Genomic DNA, 19,680 nt, shown 5'->3' with positions numbered 1-19,680 from the left:
TTCAGGAGCAAGATCACCAGTACACCTGGGGTGAATGAACACCTTGAGAGGAGATCCCAACCATGGGTGGAGAGTTTGGGGTTAAATGGATAATACACACAGAGAAAACTAGACAAAAATGAGAAAAACATTAACTGAGAGGAACAAGAAATTGGAAGGAAAGTAAAGAGTTTGTGGCTCAGTTCTGAATAAGAGCAATCATAGTAACAGAAACACCAGATACTAACCTAACCCAAAATGTGACTATACTGGAGGACAGGGAGCAGACTGAAGGAGACCAAGGGGAGATGATCCTCCTGACAAGCAGCAGGCAAGGCTGAAAACTAAAGGCCCCACAAAGCCTATCATTTGGGGAAATGCTTCTTAAACCTTTTCCTGTTGCTTGATAAAAAATGGCAGCATTTCTAAGGCACGTGAACAGAAACAAGGAGGGATCTGGGAATTGCTACATGGAACCTGATTGTATATAATTAAAATAAAGCACAAAATTCTAATATTACCAGATGCAGTGGTATATGCCTACAACCCCAGCAACTCAGGAAGCTAAGCAGAAGATGGCAAGTTTGAGGTCAGCCTCAGTACTTATGAACCCTGTATCTCGAAGCTCCGGACTGCCAGGGTGGAGCAGGATAATGGAATACAGTATTTAATAAAAATCCATGCTGAAGGAGTAAAACTGGCAGGCTTCCTAGATCATTTCCGAAGGCCAGATGTGAATGTATGGACTGGAGTGAGAGAGTAAGTGCTCTTCTCTGGTCTTCACAGGTTGGTGGGTCACGATGGATGCAGCCTCGGTGAGTCCGACCACAGCAGTCCAACCACGCTTCCCACACATGTGGTTCATTTTCCACATTGGCTTTCCTCCACTGGGGCATGAAGGGTAAGTGCCACATTGAACACCAGGTGAGCAGTGACAGCTATGAACGCAGCTGTTTAGGAAGGACAGGGGCTTGAGTTTGGCTCTTGGTTTCATGATGACATCTGGGTCACTTACTGCTTCCAGTGGATTCTTTTTGGTGCATATGTTACCCAAAATACTGATGTTTATCCAAGACTAGCTGCATTTTTTTCAAAATGCTCATTTTTTTTAGCACTCTGTTCTACAAATTTGGAAGAACTGAAGAGTTCTGGACCTGAGATCACTTCTTAAATCACATTTTCCTTCTGTTATGTTTATTCTATTTGTAGATGGGTTTTTATCTCTTGATGTAATTTGCACATTGCCAAATGGAATAGACTGTACACTAAATGTTTAATTTCTTTACATTTTTATGCCTTAGCCTGGAAATAGTCTTGTGAAATGTATCCCTTTTTTTCACTGACTAGATTGTTAATGTGCACATAATATAAGACTGTATAGAAAGGATGATGAGTATCAATCAGTTTTTCATTCCCGAGACGTTAAGCTCCTTAATCTGTTCCCTGAGCCAGGGTTGTGTCATCAAGCTTAGAGGTAAATACTCTGTCTCAGTGTCTCTAATTTCTGAAGATGTGTTAAAAAAAAACAAAAATACAGTTTCATATACACTGGAATTGAGCCATTTAAAAAGGTATTTCTGGGGCTGAGGTTGTAGATCAGTAGCCGAGTGCTTGCCTAGCATGCATGACATACTGGGTTCAATTCTCAGCACCACATATAAATGAAAAATAAAGGTCTGTTGACAACTAAAATACATATTTTTTTAAAAAAAAATAAGATATTTCTTCATAACAGCAAGCTAGAAAATAGCTGCAGTCTATAAGTACAAACTATATATTTTTTTAACGAAACAATTACTTTAAAGATAAAGCACTTCCTTCCTGAAGGGAATTATTATGATCTAGTGAAAATTTAGGAATTTCATCCATTTAGTCAGACTTTTGCTCGGCTCTTAAGCTTTGGGTGAACAGTTGCTGAGAAATTTGTCTTCAACTAAGTTCACACTCTGATCCAAAACTTCTTTTACTGAGTTTGAAATACTGTATTTGCACTGTGTATTCCTATGGCCTTCTTGGCCACTTTTGCTCTCCTTTCCTATAAAGATTCCAAGTTGCACTTTTCCCCAGAGGGGTTTTATGAAGTCTTTTGTTATAAAACAGAATGCTACAACAGGGGTCCATGCAGCTTCCAAAGCCAGCCTTATTTTGCATAACTCCTCTCTCTTCTCTCAGAGGACTTGCTGTAGGTAGCGAATGACACAGCTTCAAAGGCTGTGCCTTCTGTCCAGGCACCATGCTGCTCACTGCTTCCTTTTTTCCTCAAAGTGTCCTGCTTCTAGGGGGTCATACAACTGACGACTCCGTCCCAGTCCCAGCACCTGCTGCAGTGCACATGACTGCTCACACACTTTTAACTCTGCGTGTGGAAAAAGCAGACATAAAGATTGGTACGCTGTTCACCTTTCAGTTATTCAGATACACTGAGCAACAAAGTAGTTCGTACTTATAAAACAAGGAGAAATATACCCAGACTGTAAAATGCTGGCTGAAAATGGTGATGGTTCTTTTTCTGTTCTTGACTCTGACATAAATTTGTTTTTTAATTGTAAGCAAGTGAGTTAATTTCCTTTGTTTATTTTCTCATTAGAGAAAAAAGAGAGAGAACTGTCAGTACACACCTCACAGAGATTGGAAGTTAGTAGAATCCTTGGGTAATCATTAAAAAGCACATATAATTCCCTCAATAAAAGTCTCACTGTTAAACAGAGACCCAGTCTCAAGATAAAATTAAAAGGGCTAGGGGTATAAGCAAGTGGTAAAGCACCCCTGGGTTTAATCCCCACTTCAAAAAATGAAATCAAAGTATTAATAATAAATTTGTACAGTTTTGAAATAAAATACTATCAAATTTGTGAGAAATTCAATTCTGTGAGCACATATATTAGATTTTATGTTCCAAATGACTCCCTACTTGAGGAGATGTAATAAATTATAATAACAATTCTTGGCAACCACTTTAATATGGACTCTGTTCACACATGTTGGTAGTAATTAAAATTCTTCTTTTCAATCATCTAAAATGTATAATGGTTGAAATTATACTTAAAGAATCTAACAGAGTCTGAAGCTGTGGCTCAGTGGTAGAGCCTTGAATGTGTGAGACACTGGGTTTGATTCTCAGCACTGTATATAAATAAATAAATAAAATGAAGGTACATTGACAACTAAAAGAAAATTAAAAAGAATCTAACAGATCTTCCCCTCATCGGTTGAAACTTCCCGGGACATGCCCAGTGTGTTCCAAGTGTAATCAAACTTGTGCCTATTAGGGTTTCCAAAGTGTGGCAGAACTCTGGGGCACATGCAGTGCTGTCCCCTCCTCTGGGTTCATCGGCCACTTCCAAGGTACCTGTGGATTGTAGACCAGCCTGGACCACATAGGACCACACTGGAGACTGTGCATGGGCACCAAGGAACATGAACTGGATCAGCAGTTGCATGAGCCCTATGCTGCCAAACTTCAAAGAACAAGGCAAAAAGGCAAGGAAACCATTTTCTTTGATCTTGAATTGACCTCCAGTCACTCCAGCTTTTGCTTCTCTTCCCAGAACATTCTAGAAGGAGCTGTCTGCGGGGCTGCCACCCCTGCTTCACCTCACATTGCTCCTTCACTCACCAGTAACACTGCCATTCCCTCACTGAGACAGTTCCTCTCAGGACCACCAAGATATCTCCAAGTTGTCACTGCTCATTCTCACCTCCCTGACCACTCTGGCCACAGCTGAGCAGCCCCAGTTCCTGGAAACACACTTTTCCATGATTTCCACGGCACTCCTTCCTTGTGGCTCTTCTTCCATGTATCTGCTCTACAACCCAGGAATCCTTCTCCCCTTCTCCCCTTAGGTGGCTTCAAACCCCACACATCTGCCAGCTCAGACAAAAGACAGAGGCCTACAGATAAACCTAAAGAAAATCTATACCAAGACACAATGTAGCCAATACTCTGAAAACTAATCTCAACAGTAGCAAGAAAGAAGTGGCCCCTCACCAAGGAAAATGATTCAGACACTGGGTTTCTCATCAGAAACCATGGAAGTCAGAAGGGAGTGACACACCTTTTTCATCTGTTTAAAGAAAATAACAATCAATTGTAGAAACCTATATGCAGGGGAAATATCCTTTAAAATGAAGAAGAATCCAAGTCGCTCTCAGATGAGGGGAAATTAAAAGAATTTATTGGTGCTTGGCCTTTTCTAAAAGAATAATTAGAGCATGCAGAAACTTGAGAGTAACAGGATTTGTAATAGCCCCAAGGTGGAAATAATCCAAATGTCTATCAAAGGATGAATGAACAAACACAATGGAATATTATTCAGCCACAAAAAAAGAGTGAAATACAGATGCATGCTACAACCTGGATGACCCTTGGAAACATGCTAAGTGAAAGAAAATCTATGGGGAAATGCCAAAATTCTAATTTGGGCTAAGGATTGGATAATAATGTTGTACCAATGTAGTAACCATTCCATGGATGTGTACCATGTTATACTAGGGGACAGCAGAGGCAGTGAGGGTTTATTCTCTCCATTATTTTTACAACTCTTCTGTAATTCTGGAAGAAGAAACAGAAAGGAAAAGGTAAAAGGACTCTTGGAGCATCAGCAAGGAAGCTCAAGCAAGGAGGAGCATGAACTCAGGGTAGAGCTACTAAACAAGGGAAGGGGAAGGGAAGCAGTCCTCACACTTCAAGGAGCTGGCAGACGCTTGTCCCCACCAACAGTACTTAGTTATATGTACACACTGTAAAATTTCATGACTGAAAACGTTTTTTTTGGCTGTTTAATACTTACATAGAGCAAACAGCACAAACCGTGTGTTGCACGACTGGCTAAGCTTTGACAGACAGGCACAGCAAATGAAGGTACAGAACACTCCTTCACCACAGGGTCCCTCACATCTCTTCCCTTCCACTGAGTCAAACGGCAGCAGCCCACCTTCTCATTTCTTCTGTCACAGATTAGTTCTGCCCGTTCTTAAAAATCGTATACATGGAACCACAACCAAAAAATAAGCTATTTCATTACTAAAATTCAAACAAATCAGAATAAATGAATAACATTCTCAATCTTGTTTCCTTCTGATGTTCTGGGGATATTCTCACCAAGTCCTCAGTGCTCCAGGGCTTCCCCTCCATGAGGAGACAGGCTTCCTCGTTCATGTTTCCGCCGTCTAACACACCCAGCAGTGGGAGGGTGGGGAGCTGGGACAGTGCAGCCAGTGAGAGGAGTGTACCTCCACGGCTGTGCGCCACAGACGAGAACTCAGCACGGAACACGCCCGGGCCAGCATTCCCCAAGCTCCAAGGCCACAAGTCAGTGTGAGCACACAGCTCTGAAGTGTGCGTCCATGGCAAACACCGCTAGTGAGCACACAGCTGCTCACTCCCTGCATCACTAGTAGCAGCATCTGGAGAACTGTGCTGTGACTCAGCTTCAATAACTGCATCACATCCATGGAGACAGCTTGGAAGCAAAATTCTGCAAGCTGTGCCACTCCGGGCCAGCACCAGATAGAGGGTTTGCTACTGGCTGGCAACAACACTCTTCCCTGCTTGCAGGGGAAATCCAGAAGGAAGGCTAACATGTGGCCATGCTTCAAAGTGAAGGGATTAGGAACTGTGATGCTGCTTTTCTTTACACAGTTATGCCGAAATGTCCACCCTGAGGTGAGACAAGCCTCTGACAGAGAGGAGGCCTACCAACTCCCTCCAGGCCCACCCTCCTCTTTACTTCCCCTTCCTGTTCTCCAAGGACATACTCATGATCACCACTGAGCTGATGAAGTGGTTCCCAAACTGGGTCCCTCAGGACACTAGTTCTTCTAGATTCATATGCAAGTGGGAAGGAGAAAGGAGAGAAGGACAGAACAGCACTCTGGGAATTGAGGACCAGAGGGCAAGAAATGGCACTGAAGTCCCCCACACACGTGCCCTGGTGACTGACACAAGGAAACTTATCAAACTAGTTGCACTAGTTCTTTAATATGTGCTCAGAGGACCCCTCTATTCTCAACCATACCTTAAAATGAGGACAAATCTTTCTTTTTCTGATAATTACCCATTTTTCAAAAGTCACACATTAAATACATGAACTAAAACAGGAAGTACAGTGAGAATCCAGCATGTGACAAAAGTATGGCACCATCTGCAGAGGTAAGAACAAGGAATCTGGGGGCTGGGGCTGTAGCTCAGTGGCAGAGCACTTGCCTTGCACGTGTGAGGCACTGGGTTTGATCCTCAGCACCACATAAACATAAAACAAATAAAACACAGGCATGCTGTCCATCCACAACTACACTCACCAGTACACCTTAGCAAAGTTATTCATCCCAAGTGGCCCTTTGCTTTTCATCCATAAACTGAAGGTTTGAATTATCTGCATCAGTATTGCAAAGCCCAAGTGGAGGGACACACGGAAGTATCTATCACAACACCTGATACACAGGTGGTGCTCCGGGAACAGTCACTGCCCAACTACACAGAACAAGCCCTACCGCCACTCCTCCCACCACCACCTCATGCCTGCTCCACAAGAGCCTGCCTCAGACACTCCCTTTGCCCAGTCCTCCAGCTGGAATGCACCTCCTGAGACATCCAAAAGCTCCCTCCCTTCTTCAGGTCTCCATGCAGAAATCCACTGCATGTTGGCCTCCTATTATCACTTTAAAATTCAAACTTGAAAGCTGCCCTCCTGTTCCCCTCCTTGCCTGTTTTTCTCAATCGCATGAAGTACCAAACGACAGGGTATGTTTCACTGGTTTATGGTCTCTGTCATCTCTCTACCCACTAGCTCCACAAAGGCAGAGGCGTGGGTGTGCTCAGTTGCTGCTGTCTTCCCAGTGCTGACAACAGCCCTGGCCAGAGGAGGTACAGGCACTCACAGACATGCTGGGTGAACTGACAGTGTGTAGTACAAGGTCTATTCCTAATCATGCCATTAGAAATAAGGAGGATTGCTAATGGGAGCAAATCTGATCCAAGACATTTAAGGCCTATGCAGGAGACAATACCCTGTTGGGAGAATGAAGAGAAGTGCCCTGTCATTTTCTAAAGTCTCAACATTGTACAAAGATGCCAATTTTTCAATTCAAGGACATTTCAATCAAAACCAGGAAAGCCTCCTTTGTGGAATGTGACAGGCAGACTCTTTAAATGTCTATGGAAAAGAGACAGTAACAATGAAGACCATGCTGAAGAAAACTGAGGTCTACTCTAGATGCCAAAACTTGTCCAATGACATTCTGCTCTGCAGAATGACAGAGTCCAGAGGAGTGAAAGGGCAGCCAGAAGCACTTCACTCTGTGTGGGCAGCTGCTGGAGAAGCAAGGCTGCTCAGGACAGCAGTGCGAGAGGACGGATTCTCAAGAGCAGTACTGGGCAAAGATGCGTGTGGGAAGCCTGTCCTACTACGGCACCAAGCAAATCAGGAAGACTACTCCTAAACCAAAGGGCAAACTGAGGAACCTTCTAGGAATAACAGTGAGTACTCTCGTGACCTTGGGACAGGCACATACTTCTTCAACAGGAAACACAAAGCACTACATTACTACATTCCAAAGATACCATTAAGAGAGACACAACAAGTCTTAGAGTGGTAAAATATACTTAACAACTTAAAAAAAAAAATTCTGCATCCAGAATATAAAATTCAGACAAACAAAACAAGCAAGAGGTTGGAACATGATTTGACAAAAGAGGGTATCCACCTGGCTAATAAGTCAATGTCAGAACTCATCAAATAAATATAAATTAAAACCACAGTTAGATATTGCTGTTTCAGGTCAGAGTAACTAAGTTGTGAAGCAAGCTAACAATACAAGGTGTTTTGTGAAAATTAAAAGCAACTGTTGCTCCTCTGCTACTGGTAAACGTTTACACTTGGAAAACAGCTCAACACAGACTGCTATGGTGGGAGACATGCACTCACAAAGACGCAGAAGGTGCTTCCTAAAGATAAGCTCTGTGGGCCAGAATGCTCACTTACAGGAGCCTGTGGAGCAGCGTTATTTGTAAAAGCCAAAAACTAGAAACAATCCAAAAGTGAACCTGCAGTAAATGGAAGTGAACTGTGAATGATTCATACCATGGAACCCAGTACACCAGTGACTCTCCTGAGGAGTGGGACATTTTGAACACATGGAAACATTTTGAGTGGGAAGACGACAGGGATGCTGCTAAACATCCTATAGAGCACAGGACAGTCCTACAACAAAGAACTACCAGACCCCAAATGACAACATGCTGAGAAACCCCACAACAAGGCAACAAACGTGAACCACAACGGCACAAGGAGTCTCCCAAACATGCCAGATCACACAGCCTGACAATTCCAGTTATATAATGCTCAAAACGGACACAGTGGGAAGCAAGGAGGGAGAAGTACAGGTTTCCTGCTTGCAGCAACTTCCATTTCTCAAGCCGGGTGGATGATGACCAATGTTTCTTTGTGATCATTTTCTGAGCTTCACTTTTATGTTTTTGTGCTTTTCACTCAGTATGTCATCCTTTTCATTAGAAAAAGAAAAAAAAAGAAAGAAAATCTGAGAACAGAAGATGAACAAAGAAGGAGAGAAAAAACAAGAAAAAATAATAATAAGGCACTGCCAAAGTTCTTCTGGAGAAGCTGGCCCACACTTCCTAGTCAACTGACTCCTGCTGGTCATCCAGGCCCTGCTCTCCCTCCTCCCACAACTCGCCCCTGGGTGATTCAGTACTGCGGGCTGGACCAGGGAGCAGATGCATGGAGATGCACACAGTAGGGCAGCCCAGAGCAAGCCTCGAGAACTGCAGTGACCACTGTGTTCTCTCCCCACGTACTCTGTCCTTTCTGAATCCAGTTAAGTTCAGTCTGGCCTTCCCTGCAAATCTTTAGGTTCTCAGCACAGAGCCCCCTTTCCTTTTAAAAGTGCCCTGAATCCAGCTACACAAATCATCTCCACTGCCACCACCCTGGCTCAGGATGCCCTGGCCCTCTCAGGTAAAATGTGCAACTGCCCCCTGCCACAGTCTCCCCTGGGCTCACCACAGCAGCCAGAATGAGCTCTGGCCATGGAACACCATCCATGTCTTCACGGGTGGTCTGGCTCTAGCAGTCCCTCTGGCCACCTCTCCTGAGACTCCCTCTTATCTCTCCAGCTGAGAGTCAAAGCCTCAGTGCCGTCTCTTAGACAGTGCTAGGTGCTCAGTAAACACTGTCCTCAATAGGGATATTCCCTTCCATGTTCTGATTGCTGAGGACCCTCCACAGCCACCCACCAGAGGGGTCTAGCACCTGGCTCAGCAGCAGTATGCAGAGGGGGCGTGGAGTTCCATCAGTGTGTTCTGTGGCAGGCAAGAGAAACACCCTTCAAGCATCAGCTCTCTCACCTAGTTAGGACTTCCAATACAGCACTGCAGGGCTGTCAACAACACACGAGCAGTACAGCAGGAATCCTTGGTACCATTTTGCCACGGAACACAGGAGGAGAGATGATCAGACCTGAGGATGAGATATCTGGGAAGGTTCCCTAGTGAGTGGTTTCAAGTTGGATTTTGAAAGTCTCGTAACATAATGTATCTCACCATTGATATGATTAGGAAATGGACTAGTACAGCTTAACATAGGAGATTATTTTATAGTTCTAGTTTTTTTTGTTTTTTTTTTTCATTCCAAAATCCAAAGAAGACCATCCATTCCACCTTCACGGAAGAACTAAAAACTGCTCATAATGGAAGGCAGCCTCTTTGCTTATCAACTTTTCAACACAAGAAACAATCAATAATATGAAGAGAAAGCCTACAGAATGGAAGAAAATCTTTACCACTTACAACTCAGAGACAGCACTAATCTCTAAGACATCTAAAGAACTTAAAAGACACCAAAAAAATAAATAACCCAATCAATAAATGGGCAAAGGAACTGAAAAGGCACTTCACAGAATAAGAAATACAATCAATCAACATGCACATAAAAAAATGTTCAACATCTCTAGCAATTAGAGAAATGCAAATCAGAACTATACTGAGATTCCATCTCACTCGATTCAGAATGGCAATTATCAAGAATATAAGCAACAATAAATGTTGGTGAGGATATGGGGAAAGGTACACTCATACATTGTTGGTGGAACTGCAAATTGGTGCAACCACTCTGGAAAGCAGTAATGGAGATTCCTCAGAAAACTTGGAACGGACGCACCATTTGGCTCAGGTATCCCAGTTATCCCACTCCTCGGTTTATACCCAAAGTACTTAAAATCAGCACACTGCAGTGACACAGCCACATCAATGTTTACAGCAGCTCAATTCACAATAGCTAAACTATGGAACCAACCTAGATGCCCTTTAATAGATGATGGATAAAGAAAATGTGGTACATATACACAATGGAATATTACTCAGCCTTAAAGAAAAATGAAATTATGGCATTTGCCAGTAAATGGATGGAAATGGAGACTATCCCTGCTAAGTGAAGTAAGCCAATCCCAAAGAACCAAAGGCTGAATGTTTTCTCATAAGCGGATACTGACTCACAATGGGGGGGGGGGGGGGGGGGTGGAGGCAGCCAGGGAAGAATAGAGGTACTTTGGATTAGACAGAGGGAAGTGAAGGGATGGGAGGGGGCACAGGGGAAATGAATTGGACATTATTACCCCATGTGCATACATGATTACACGCCCTGTGTAACTCTACATCATGTACAAATAGAAGAATGGGAAGTTATACTCCATTTATGTATGATGTGGGGGAAAAAAAAGGAGTTCGTCAAAGCAGAAAAAAAAAAAAAAAATGCATTTTGAGATTTACAATACACGTGTGACAACGGAAGGAGAAGGAAGCACAGTGGCCAGCAGCAAAAGCTGCATCTTCACAGAAAGCGGCTGCATGTGTTAACATGTGCTGTCCAGCCCATATCACTTAAGAAGAGAAGACAAAGCTAATCAGTTGAAATCACAAAATAACACTTACATTAATGCATGAAAAAGCTGGAATCAAAGGGGAAAAGGGAAGAAAGAACAGATAGGACAGCAAGAAAGCAAATAGCAAGATAGTTAAACCCAACTCTGTTGCTAATCTAGACATTCCAATTAAAAAGCCGAGGTTCACACCTATAATCCCAGTGGCTGGGAAAGCTGAGGCAGGAGGATTGCAAATTGCAACAGTGAGGGGCAAGCAACTCAGGAGACCCTGTCTCTAAATAAAATACAAAATAGGGCTACAGATGTGGCTAGTGGTTGAGAGCTCCTGAGTTCAATCCCTGGTACCCAAAAAATAATAATAGGGTTGGGGATGTGGCTCCCTTTGTTCAATCTCTGGTACCAAAAAAAAAAAAAAAAAAAAAAAAAGCTGAGGTTCGGGCATAGTGGTACACGCCTGTAATCCCAGCAATTCAGGAGGCTGAAGCAGGAGGATTAAAATTCAAGACCAGCCTCAGCAAGTTAGCAAGGCCTTAAGTAACTTGAGAGACCTTAAATAAAATAAAAAATAAAAAGGACTGGGGATGTGGCTCAGTGGTTAAGTGCCCCTGGGTTCAATCCCTGGTACCAAATAAATAAATAAAATAAAAAATAAAAAGCTGAGGTTGTCGCCCCATGTGCAGCGCTCTGCTTGCCATCCTTTCTTTTCACACACATTTTGCCCTACCCAGATGGCACAGGAATGTGCTCCTTTCTATATCATCTCCATTAACCAGGGGTGTCTTGTCCGCAGTGTGGTCCTCTGTGGGTGTCCCCACTCTGCCACTTTTACCTTCTACTGTGCTTGTGCAGATCTTTTAGAAGCTGCTCTCTGATTGTCACGTATGTGCATCCTGTCCCTCCCTGCCAGGATCACACTCCTCCAGAAGAAAGTCCCTTAGAACTGCCCCTGGGAGAGCTTATGGGTGACAACACTCTTGGTTCTGAGTATCTGAAACACCTTTGTTTCACCCTTACCCTTGAAAGATATGGGGGAAGGGAGGATAAAACTCAGGCTAGCAGTTATTTTCTCTCACATTAAGACACACATTGCTGTTAAAGGGGAAACCACTCAGTCAAGTATCATTCCTTTAAAGGCTCAGATCTCCTGTGGTGCTAGGAGGATCTCCTCTGATCCAGCTTCCCATACTTCCCATTGTGATGTGCCCAAGTGTAGCTTTCTTTTCATTTAGACTTCTCAAAAGTGCTGCTTCTTTCGTGTGGGAAATGTCTCAGCCTTTTATCTGGCCACTCTCTCCTTTGCTTCCAGAACACTCATCGGTCATCTCTTTAGTCTCTCTTAAAGTGTCTCTTACGTACTTATATTTTCTGTCTCTGTCTCTCTTTGCTTCATTCTGGACAATTTACGCAGATCAATTTAATTTTCAAATATGTACAATATGCTGTTAAATTGGCCTAATAAATTTATAATTGTAATTAATCATAATGTTCATTTTATCCTTTTTCAGATCTGCCTGATCATTTTTCTGCTCTTACTCTATTTGGGGGGAGGGGATACCAGGGATTAAACTCAGGGGTGCTCAACCACTAAGCCACATCTTCAGCCCTATTTTGTATTTTATTTAGAGACAGGGTCTCACTGAGTTGCTTAGCACCTCGCTGTTGCTGAGGCTGGCTTTGAACTCGCAATCCTCCTGCCTCAGCCTCTCAAGCCACTGGGATTACAGGCATGTGCCACCACGACCAGTTTCTCTTACTCTTTACTCTGTCAGTCAGTGCTGGAGAGGGAAACCCAGGGCCTTGCACATGCCGGGTGAGCATGTTACACTGAGCTATACCCCAGCCCATGTAAAATACATTACAGGAACTATTTTAATCTATCTTATACTGGTCTCCTAATCCTCATCACAGACCCTCTGCAGGTCTGATGATGCCTTCAGATGAGAATGTTTCCCTATGCTTTTTGTGATTTTAAGATGGGACCTCACATCTCAGAATGCTTTATAAGAATTATTTTAAGACTAGCAGAAGTTAAAGAATTCTTCAAACAAGATTTTCATTTTCCCCTAAATGGGGACTGTGCTAGTCAATCTTCTCCAGAGAAAGAAAACCAATAGGATATGAGAGTGGATGAAGGATGGAGAAGCAGAGACACGAAGAGATTTATTGCAAGGACTGGTTCACACAATCATGGAGGCTGAGAAGTCCCAAGATCCAGTCAGTAAACTGGAGGCCCAAGAGAACCCATACATAGGTCTAGTCAGAAATTCAGCATGCATGAACTCAAGAAGAGCTCATGTTTCATTTGGACCTAAAAACAGAAGACTATCTCCCAGCTCAAGCAGCCAGGCAGTTCCCTCTTATTCAGTCTCTCTGTTCCAATCATGCTTTCAACTGACTGGAAGAAACCATCCACACTACAGAGGGCGATCTGCCTTTACTCAATATACTGGTTCCAAAGTCAGTCTATCCTGAAACACCCTTGCAGACACACAAGAATAATGTTTGATCAACTGTCTGGACACCTCATGGACAATCCAAGCTTAATTTTACGTAAAATTAAGCATCACAGGGACCACACAGGTGATATGAATTAAAGCTTCAAACCTACATGACAATCAGCCTATGGTTACTACTTCTCAGAAGAGATTTTTTCTCCCTGTTGGGCTCAATAACAAGGGTCAAAGCAGGTTGCTTTCCTAAGGACCCAGGACCAGTTTACCCTTACACTGTTGGGAGTACTTCTCAGAGTTCCCTATTGGGCTATCAAGGAGTGGGACCTGGGCTTTGTCTTTAGTCCCCTAAGCCCTGTGAACCACAAAAATAGGTCAAATTGAGGAAGAAACTCAGTTCTCTGTTAACCTCTGCCCTCCTGCTTCCCCTTGGCTTTTACGTTCTGGGTATAATTGTCTTCTTTCCATCTCAAGGGAGCGTTTTTTAAAATGTTTTTCTGTCTTGCCTTGTACTTTGTTGAGTAAGAAAAGCTGGTCAAGGCTCTATTCCATCACATAGCTGGTTCCCATTCATGGCTTGGAAGGATGGTCACAGGGAGATCTGCAGTGATCTCTATGCACAATGACAGTGGCTCAGAGCAGGTAGGGCACAGTGATTCTGACCCAATCCTGAATGTTTTGAGAGTAGAGCCACCAGGATTCCCTCATAGACTGGGTGTGGGTGTGAGAGATGAGAAGGAGTCAGGAGTCACCACTCTAAGAAACTGGAAAAACTGCTGTAATCAACTGAAACTGAGAAGGCTGTGGGTAGAGCTGGCGTTGGAGGGAAGACTAGATCAGTCTCAACACCCCAAATATCCACATAAAGATGTCAGGGAGATAGCTGGGGTCTGCAAGTCTGGAGCTTGGGAGAGAGGGCTAGGCTGAAGACACAGTCTGCTAAGATCTGGTCAATGCTTCATATTATTCAGAGAAGCCAACAAAAGAATGAATGCCTGTGAGCGGCTCAGCATGGTGCAGCACCATGGTCACAAGTGTGATGAGATCATGAGTCCGCATTAGCAGGTACATGATGTGGTCACAGCCCAATACACTCTGTCCTTGTCAGCTATCTGCTAGGGTTCTGTGCCAGTTCCATGGCTTAAGAGGAATGTGAAGAAGCTAGACCAAGCCTGGAAAAAGCCAGCCACTGAATGAAGAAAGGGAAGGAAAATAAAACGTAGCAAAGGTTAGTGAGGATGAGATGATCTAGCCAGGAATGAACAGCTGCTCTCTGGATAGAGGTCTGGATGCTTGAAAATAACTTGCCAAGGTCAAGCAAATTAAGAGAAAATGAGTTTTTATGCAGCATAAGACATAAGCATAAGACACTTGGACTAGAAATAAGAGGGAAAACCAACGCCTATTTAATACCTACTATATTAAGCATTAAGACCTTGGAGGTAGAAATTCCTACTTTACAGATCAAAAAGCAGAATTTTAAAAGGTTAGGTCATTTCACAAATAAAAAACTGTGATTCAAATCTGGGTTTATTGAGTCTAAAGCCTGTGTTCTTGAAATATTATCAAATTTCCTAATCGGAGAAATTGATAAAGTAGGAACTGGTTACTGAGAGGGTGAAAGAGATCTTTATTTTTCAAGATCTTTAAAAAATTAGATTCTTATCAGTATGGTGTATTTTCATTTAACTAGATCTACCTAAAAACAAAAGAGCAGAAGCCACCAGTTTTCAAATTCTCATTTAGTCCTAAGCAGTTAGGATAGCCTAAACTCTGAAAACAGCAACATCCACCACCAAGCAGCACAGAGTACTTTCCAGGGAATTACCTTTGCTCCTATTTTCCTATACTAAAATAAAATGCATATTCACCTTTCTAAAACATAAAACATAAAACAAATTCTGTAACAAATTAAAATTTAAAGTAGCAAGCACAAGGCCCTGGGTTCGATCCCCAGCACCCAAAAAAAAAAAAAAAAAAATTAAAGTTAAAAACAATTCCATACATTATTTCAGTAGATCAATCTTGGGCTTGCAGACCTTGTTTTGATTGTCTTCAGAACAAATCATTCTAAAGCTATCCCCAAAGCTGAACCTGCAATGGATTTGCAGGGTATGGGCTATTGTCTTGATAGATTAGAAAGCCCAGAATACCCCAGAAGATAATGTTGCATTAAGACAATTTAATTACCACCCCATATTGTCTGTGACCCAAAGTTCAAGCAGGAAAAACCCACCTACATTAAAGAGCACTATCTAGAAGATTAGGGGTTAAGAACCAATATTCGTGGGGAGCTTGCTGCTGACAGTGTTGCATTAGTTAAGGTGAAACTTGTTATGATTTTCACTCAACCCAGGAACAGTTCTGGAGTAGCACAGCTAGAAAGGGTCACTACAAACATTTAGCCTAAGCTCTTTTTAAGAGAAATAACTAGCCCAAAGCTGCTGAAACTAGCCTGAAAGAGTTGAGCATACTGTTTCAGGACAACTGTCTGCAAAGTCAGGCAAAGGCACACCTAACAGCAACTAAGGTGGGCTGTCCCCCAGGACAAAGACTTCCATCCCTGGGGTGCTACCTGCAGGATGCAGTCCAGGGGTATGTTCGGGAGAAGGGGCTGAGACAGGCAATCAGGGCTCAAACCCCCGCTCCAAGACCACAGAGGTGTTGACCTCAGTCTAACCACTTCAGCTGTGTATGACTTGGCCTCCTCATCTACACAACAAAAACAGCAATGCCTTAACTAATCTAAGAGTTCTCAAAGAAATGACTCAGGGGATGGGGTTGTGCCTCAGTAGTAGAATGCTTGCCCAGCCAGCATGTGCGAGGTACTGGATTTGATCCTCAGCACCACATATAAATAAATAAAAGTACTGTGTCCATGTACAACTAAAAATATTTAAAAAGAAAGAAATGACTCAGCACAGTATAACTCCACATCATGTACAACCACAAGGATGGGAAGTTATATTCCATGTATGTGTAATATGTCAAAATATATTCTACTGTCATGTATAACTAAAAAGAACAAATGTCTAAAAAGAGAAAAAAAAAAAAAAAAAAAAAAAAGAAAAGAAAAGAAATGACACAGCATACTGATGCACTTGCAGCAGTGACTAGTGATCTACCGGGTCTTCCTAGTGGAGTCTTGTCACCGTCACCCCCACCCCCACCCCCACCAAGTGACACCAGCTGCATGGTTATCTTCTGGGTCAGGACCAGAAGCCACCTCCAAACCCATGATTCTCAAGAGAAAAAAGCTGTGTGGTCAAGTACCCAAACCTGCTTGGAGAGCATGATGGAGTATAAGCAAAGCCCCTCACCAGCCATAAGCAGAGGAAGGTCTGGGTTTTGTCCTACTTGTGAGCCAACTAGTTATATGCTATAGTTTGATGGATGCTGGCAAAAGATGGACTCTTGAGTCTGAGACAACCATGGCCAGAGTAGCAGCATTTGTGCCAGTTTGAGACCAAATGCCACAGAGCCACACGTATGTTATGGCTGCAGCACAGCAGAGCTACCCCAAGGTCAGGGAAACCAAATCTCTTATGATGGGGAGTGAGTCTGACCTATGTCCTGAAGGAGCCATTATCTTTCCTTTGCTCTGGATAGAGACAGTACCTCTCCCCTCTCAGGATACTCACTTTACAAACATCCCTGAAAAGACAAAACTAAGGAGATCTGTTCCTCTGCTCCTAAGGCATGGAGACACCCCTGGGTATGCTAGGCAAGTGCTCTACCACTGAACTGTACCCCCAACCCTGTATGGCAGTTTTTATGAAACTAGCAAACTGCCTTCTAGTGTGGCTAAACCATTCCAGTTCAGCATATCCTCACTGCTGCTTGGTCCCGTCCTGTTCAAGTGTGGACAGTCAAGGAGGGAAGTAGGATACTATAAGCACATGTCCCACTGTGGCTTACATGCATTTTTGTTGTCACTATGGTGCTGAGCATCTTTTCTTGTGATTCTTTGCCATTTGTGTAGCTGTTGGTGCTGCTACTTTTTTCTTTTTCTTTTTGTTATTTTGACGGTGCTGGGTACAGGACCCAGGACCTAACAAATACTGGCAAGTGCTCTACTGCTGAGCTACATCCCTAGCCCCATGTATCTTCTTTGATGAAGTGTGTGCTCATACCTTTTGCTCTTATAAAGTACTGGGCTGTTTCTTGTTATTGACAATCCTTGGCACATTTTATATATGAGTTCTTTCTCAGTTATATAGGAAAACACATTTTCTCAGTTTGTGGCATGCCTTTTTTTTCTCATAATGAGCATCTTCTGAAGAGAACAAGATTTTGACTTTGATAAAGTTTAATGTATCCTTCTTTCTCTTCTATGAATCATACTTTTGGAGAGATTGCCCAAATCAAGTCTGCAAGGGTTTTCTAATGGGTTATCTTCTAATAGTTTTCTAGTTTTGTATAGGACCTGTTTTGAGTTGATATTTGTGTGTGGCAAGAGGTGTCTTTTGGTGTCTTGTGTGTAAGGATTTCTTAGCTGCCGGAGCAGCTCTGGTCTGAGACTACTATGTCCAGTAAGCTGTCTTTATCTCTATGTTGAGAATAACTATTAATACACAGAAGGGGCTAGTGTTAGACTCAGTTCTGTTCCACTGATCCAGTTCCATATCATTATGCTAATGCCACACTGTGTAATTGTCTTGATAGCTTTGTGATATATGTTAAGTCAGGTTGTGTAACTCCTCCAGATCTGTTATTCTTCAAAGTTGTTTTGGCTATTTATAAGCCCTTAACCTTTCCATATGAATCTGAGAATCCATTTGTCCCATTCTATCAAAAATATTCCTAGAGTTTTTATTGTGATGGTGTTGGATTGATAGTTCAATTAGGGAAGAACTGATGTTTTAGCTCCATGGAGCCTTCCAGTCTGTGAACCCAAGTATATATTCTTATTTATTCAGATGTTGCTGGGACACAAAAATAAAAAACAAAAAGAGAAAACTAACATACAACTACCATTCAACCCAGCCACTTTACTCCTAGATATTTACCCAAGGGAAATAAAAGTACATGGCTATTCAAAGAGGCAGGCAAGAACGCTCACAGCAGCTGTACCTGCAATAGCCCAAAGATGGAGACAACCCAAATATCCAATAAACAGCAGCTGAATAAATACACCATGATACATCTGCATAAGATAATACTTAGTAATAAGTAATGACCTATTAAAGCACATAACAACATGAATGGATCTCAAAATAATTATGTTGAGTGAAAGAAGCTAGGCAGAAAAGAATACAAACTATGATTCTATTTAAAAGTATAGAAAATAAAAACAAAACTACAGTGCAGAAAGTGAGTGGCTCTCTGGAGGGAGGGGCCATAGAGAGCACAAAATGCCTTTCTAGGGTGATAGGTTTGATCACTGCCTTGACTATGGTTATGATTTTACAGGTAGTTATTTGTATCAAAAAGTATCAATTGTTCAACTTTTAATATATGGAATTTTCTGCAAGTCAATCATGCCCTTATAAAGCTATTAGAAAAAGTAAGTATTCATCAGCAAGGAGAATTGAAGCTCAAAAACAGATTTGAATTACAAAAAAACAAGGAAAGTCAATTTCTTTTTTGCATACTTAAGTGAAATGTGTAGCCAATAAATTCATACTGTCAGAAACTATGGTGAAATTGGGACAAAACTCTAGGTATAGAGGAAAGGAAGCAGTAAAGATAGGTTTTTATTTTCAATATTTTTTTTTTCAGAGCTAGGGATCAAACCCAGGGCCTCACTCAAAAAGTGGCAAAAGCCCTGCCACTAAATCACACCCCTATCCCTAAAGAAAACTTTAACAGACACACACATATAGATAGATAAAACTTCAAAGCTGCAATCTCTCTCCAATTTCTCTTTTCCCAAATTATTTTAATGATGGGACTTCTGCTGCTGCATATGCCACATGCAATACTGTTTTCTCACAGAAATGGTAGGTTGATGCTGTTTTATATAATAATCTGTGTCGTAGTTCAGCAAATCACAACTAAATCAAAAGTAACACTTGAGAATCAGCACTAGAAACCACTTAGCACACCAATGAAATTTCTTAAGTTTGCTGTCATTTGTTAAAGAATTAATGCCCTAAGATGATCACTCCTGGTTTCTAATACATTGACACTTCCTCCCCTGCAGAGGCAGAGCACAGGACTGTGCAAGGAGTTGACCTCCCCTTACCACTCAAAAGCCACCAGAGCAAAGGGATGAATCCAGGGCTCTCACTGATGTATTTCAAGCCTTTCAAGTTGATGCTCACATTGTACAGGGACATCAGCATTAACCTGAAATGCAAAAGAAAATGGTGTTGACATACAGGTATACCCACACTGTATCTCACCCTAACTC

The 19,680-nt window shown here is 42.4% G+C and overlaps 1 protein-coding gene and 1 pseudogene across 7 annotated transcripts in view; one reads left to right on the top strand and one right to left on the bottom strand.

Moving 5' to 3' along the window:
- The window catches only part of HSF2BP (heat shock transcription factor 2 binding protein), an 83,507-nt gene that overhangs the window by 12,785 nt on the left and 51,042 nt on the right, over window positions 1-19,680 (bottom strand). For 5 of the 6 annotated variants that reach the window (XM_079100672.1, XM_079100675.1, XM_079100676.1 and 2 more), the window contains one exon: window positions 19,513-19,616. The exons of the other annotated variant lie outside the window; for it this stretch is intronic. In XM_079100672.1, coding sequence (XP_078956798.1) covers window positions 19,513-19,616 — 104 coding nt within the window. The remainder of the gene's footprint in view (window positions 1-19,512; window positions 19,617-19,680) is intronic. 6 annotated transcript variants of the gene reach the window in all.
- Window positions 548-3,819, top strand: LOC306637849 (transmembrane protein 50B-like; annotated as a pseudogene). The gene has a single exon. The product of its transcript is annotated as a transmembrane protein 50B-like (transcript).

This window comes from Sciurus vulgaris, assembly GCF_902686455.1.
Source record: "Sciurus vulgaris genome assembly, chromosome: 10".
In the NCBI taxonomy this organism is placed as follows: Eukaryota; Metazoa; Chordata; class Mammalia; order Rodentia; family Sciuridae; genus Sciurus; species Sciurus vulgaris.
Note: the sequence above shows the minus strand (reverse complement) of the source record. Positions and strands in the feature narration are given on the sequence as shown.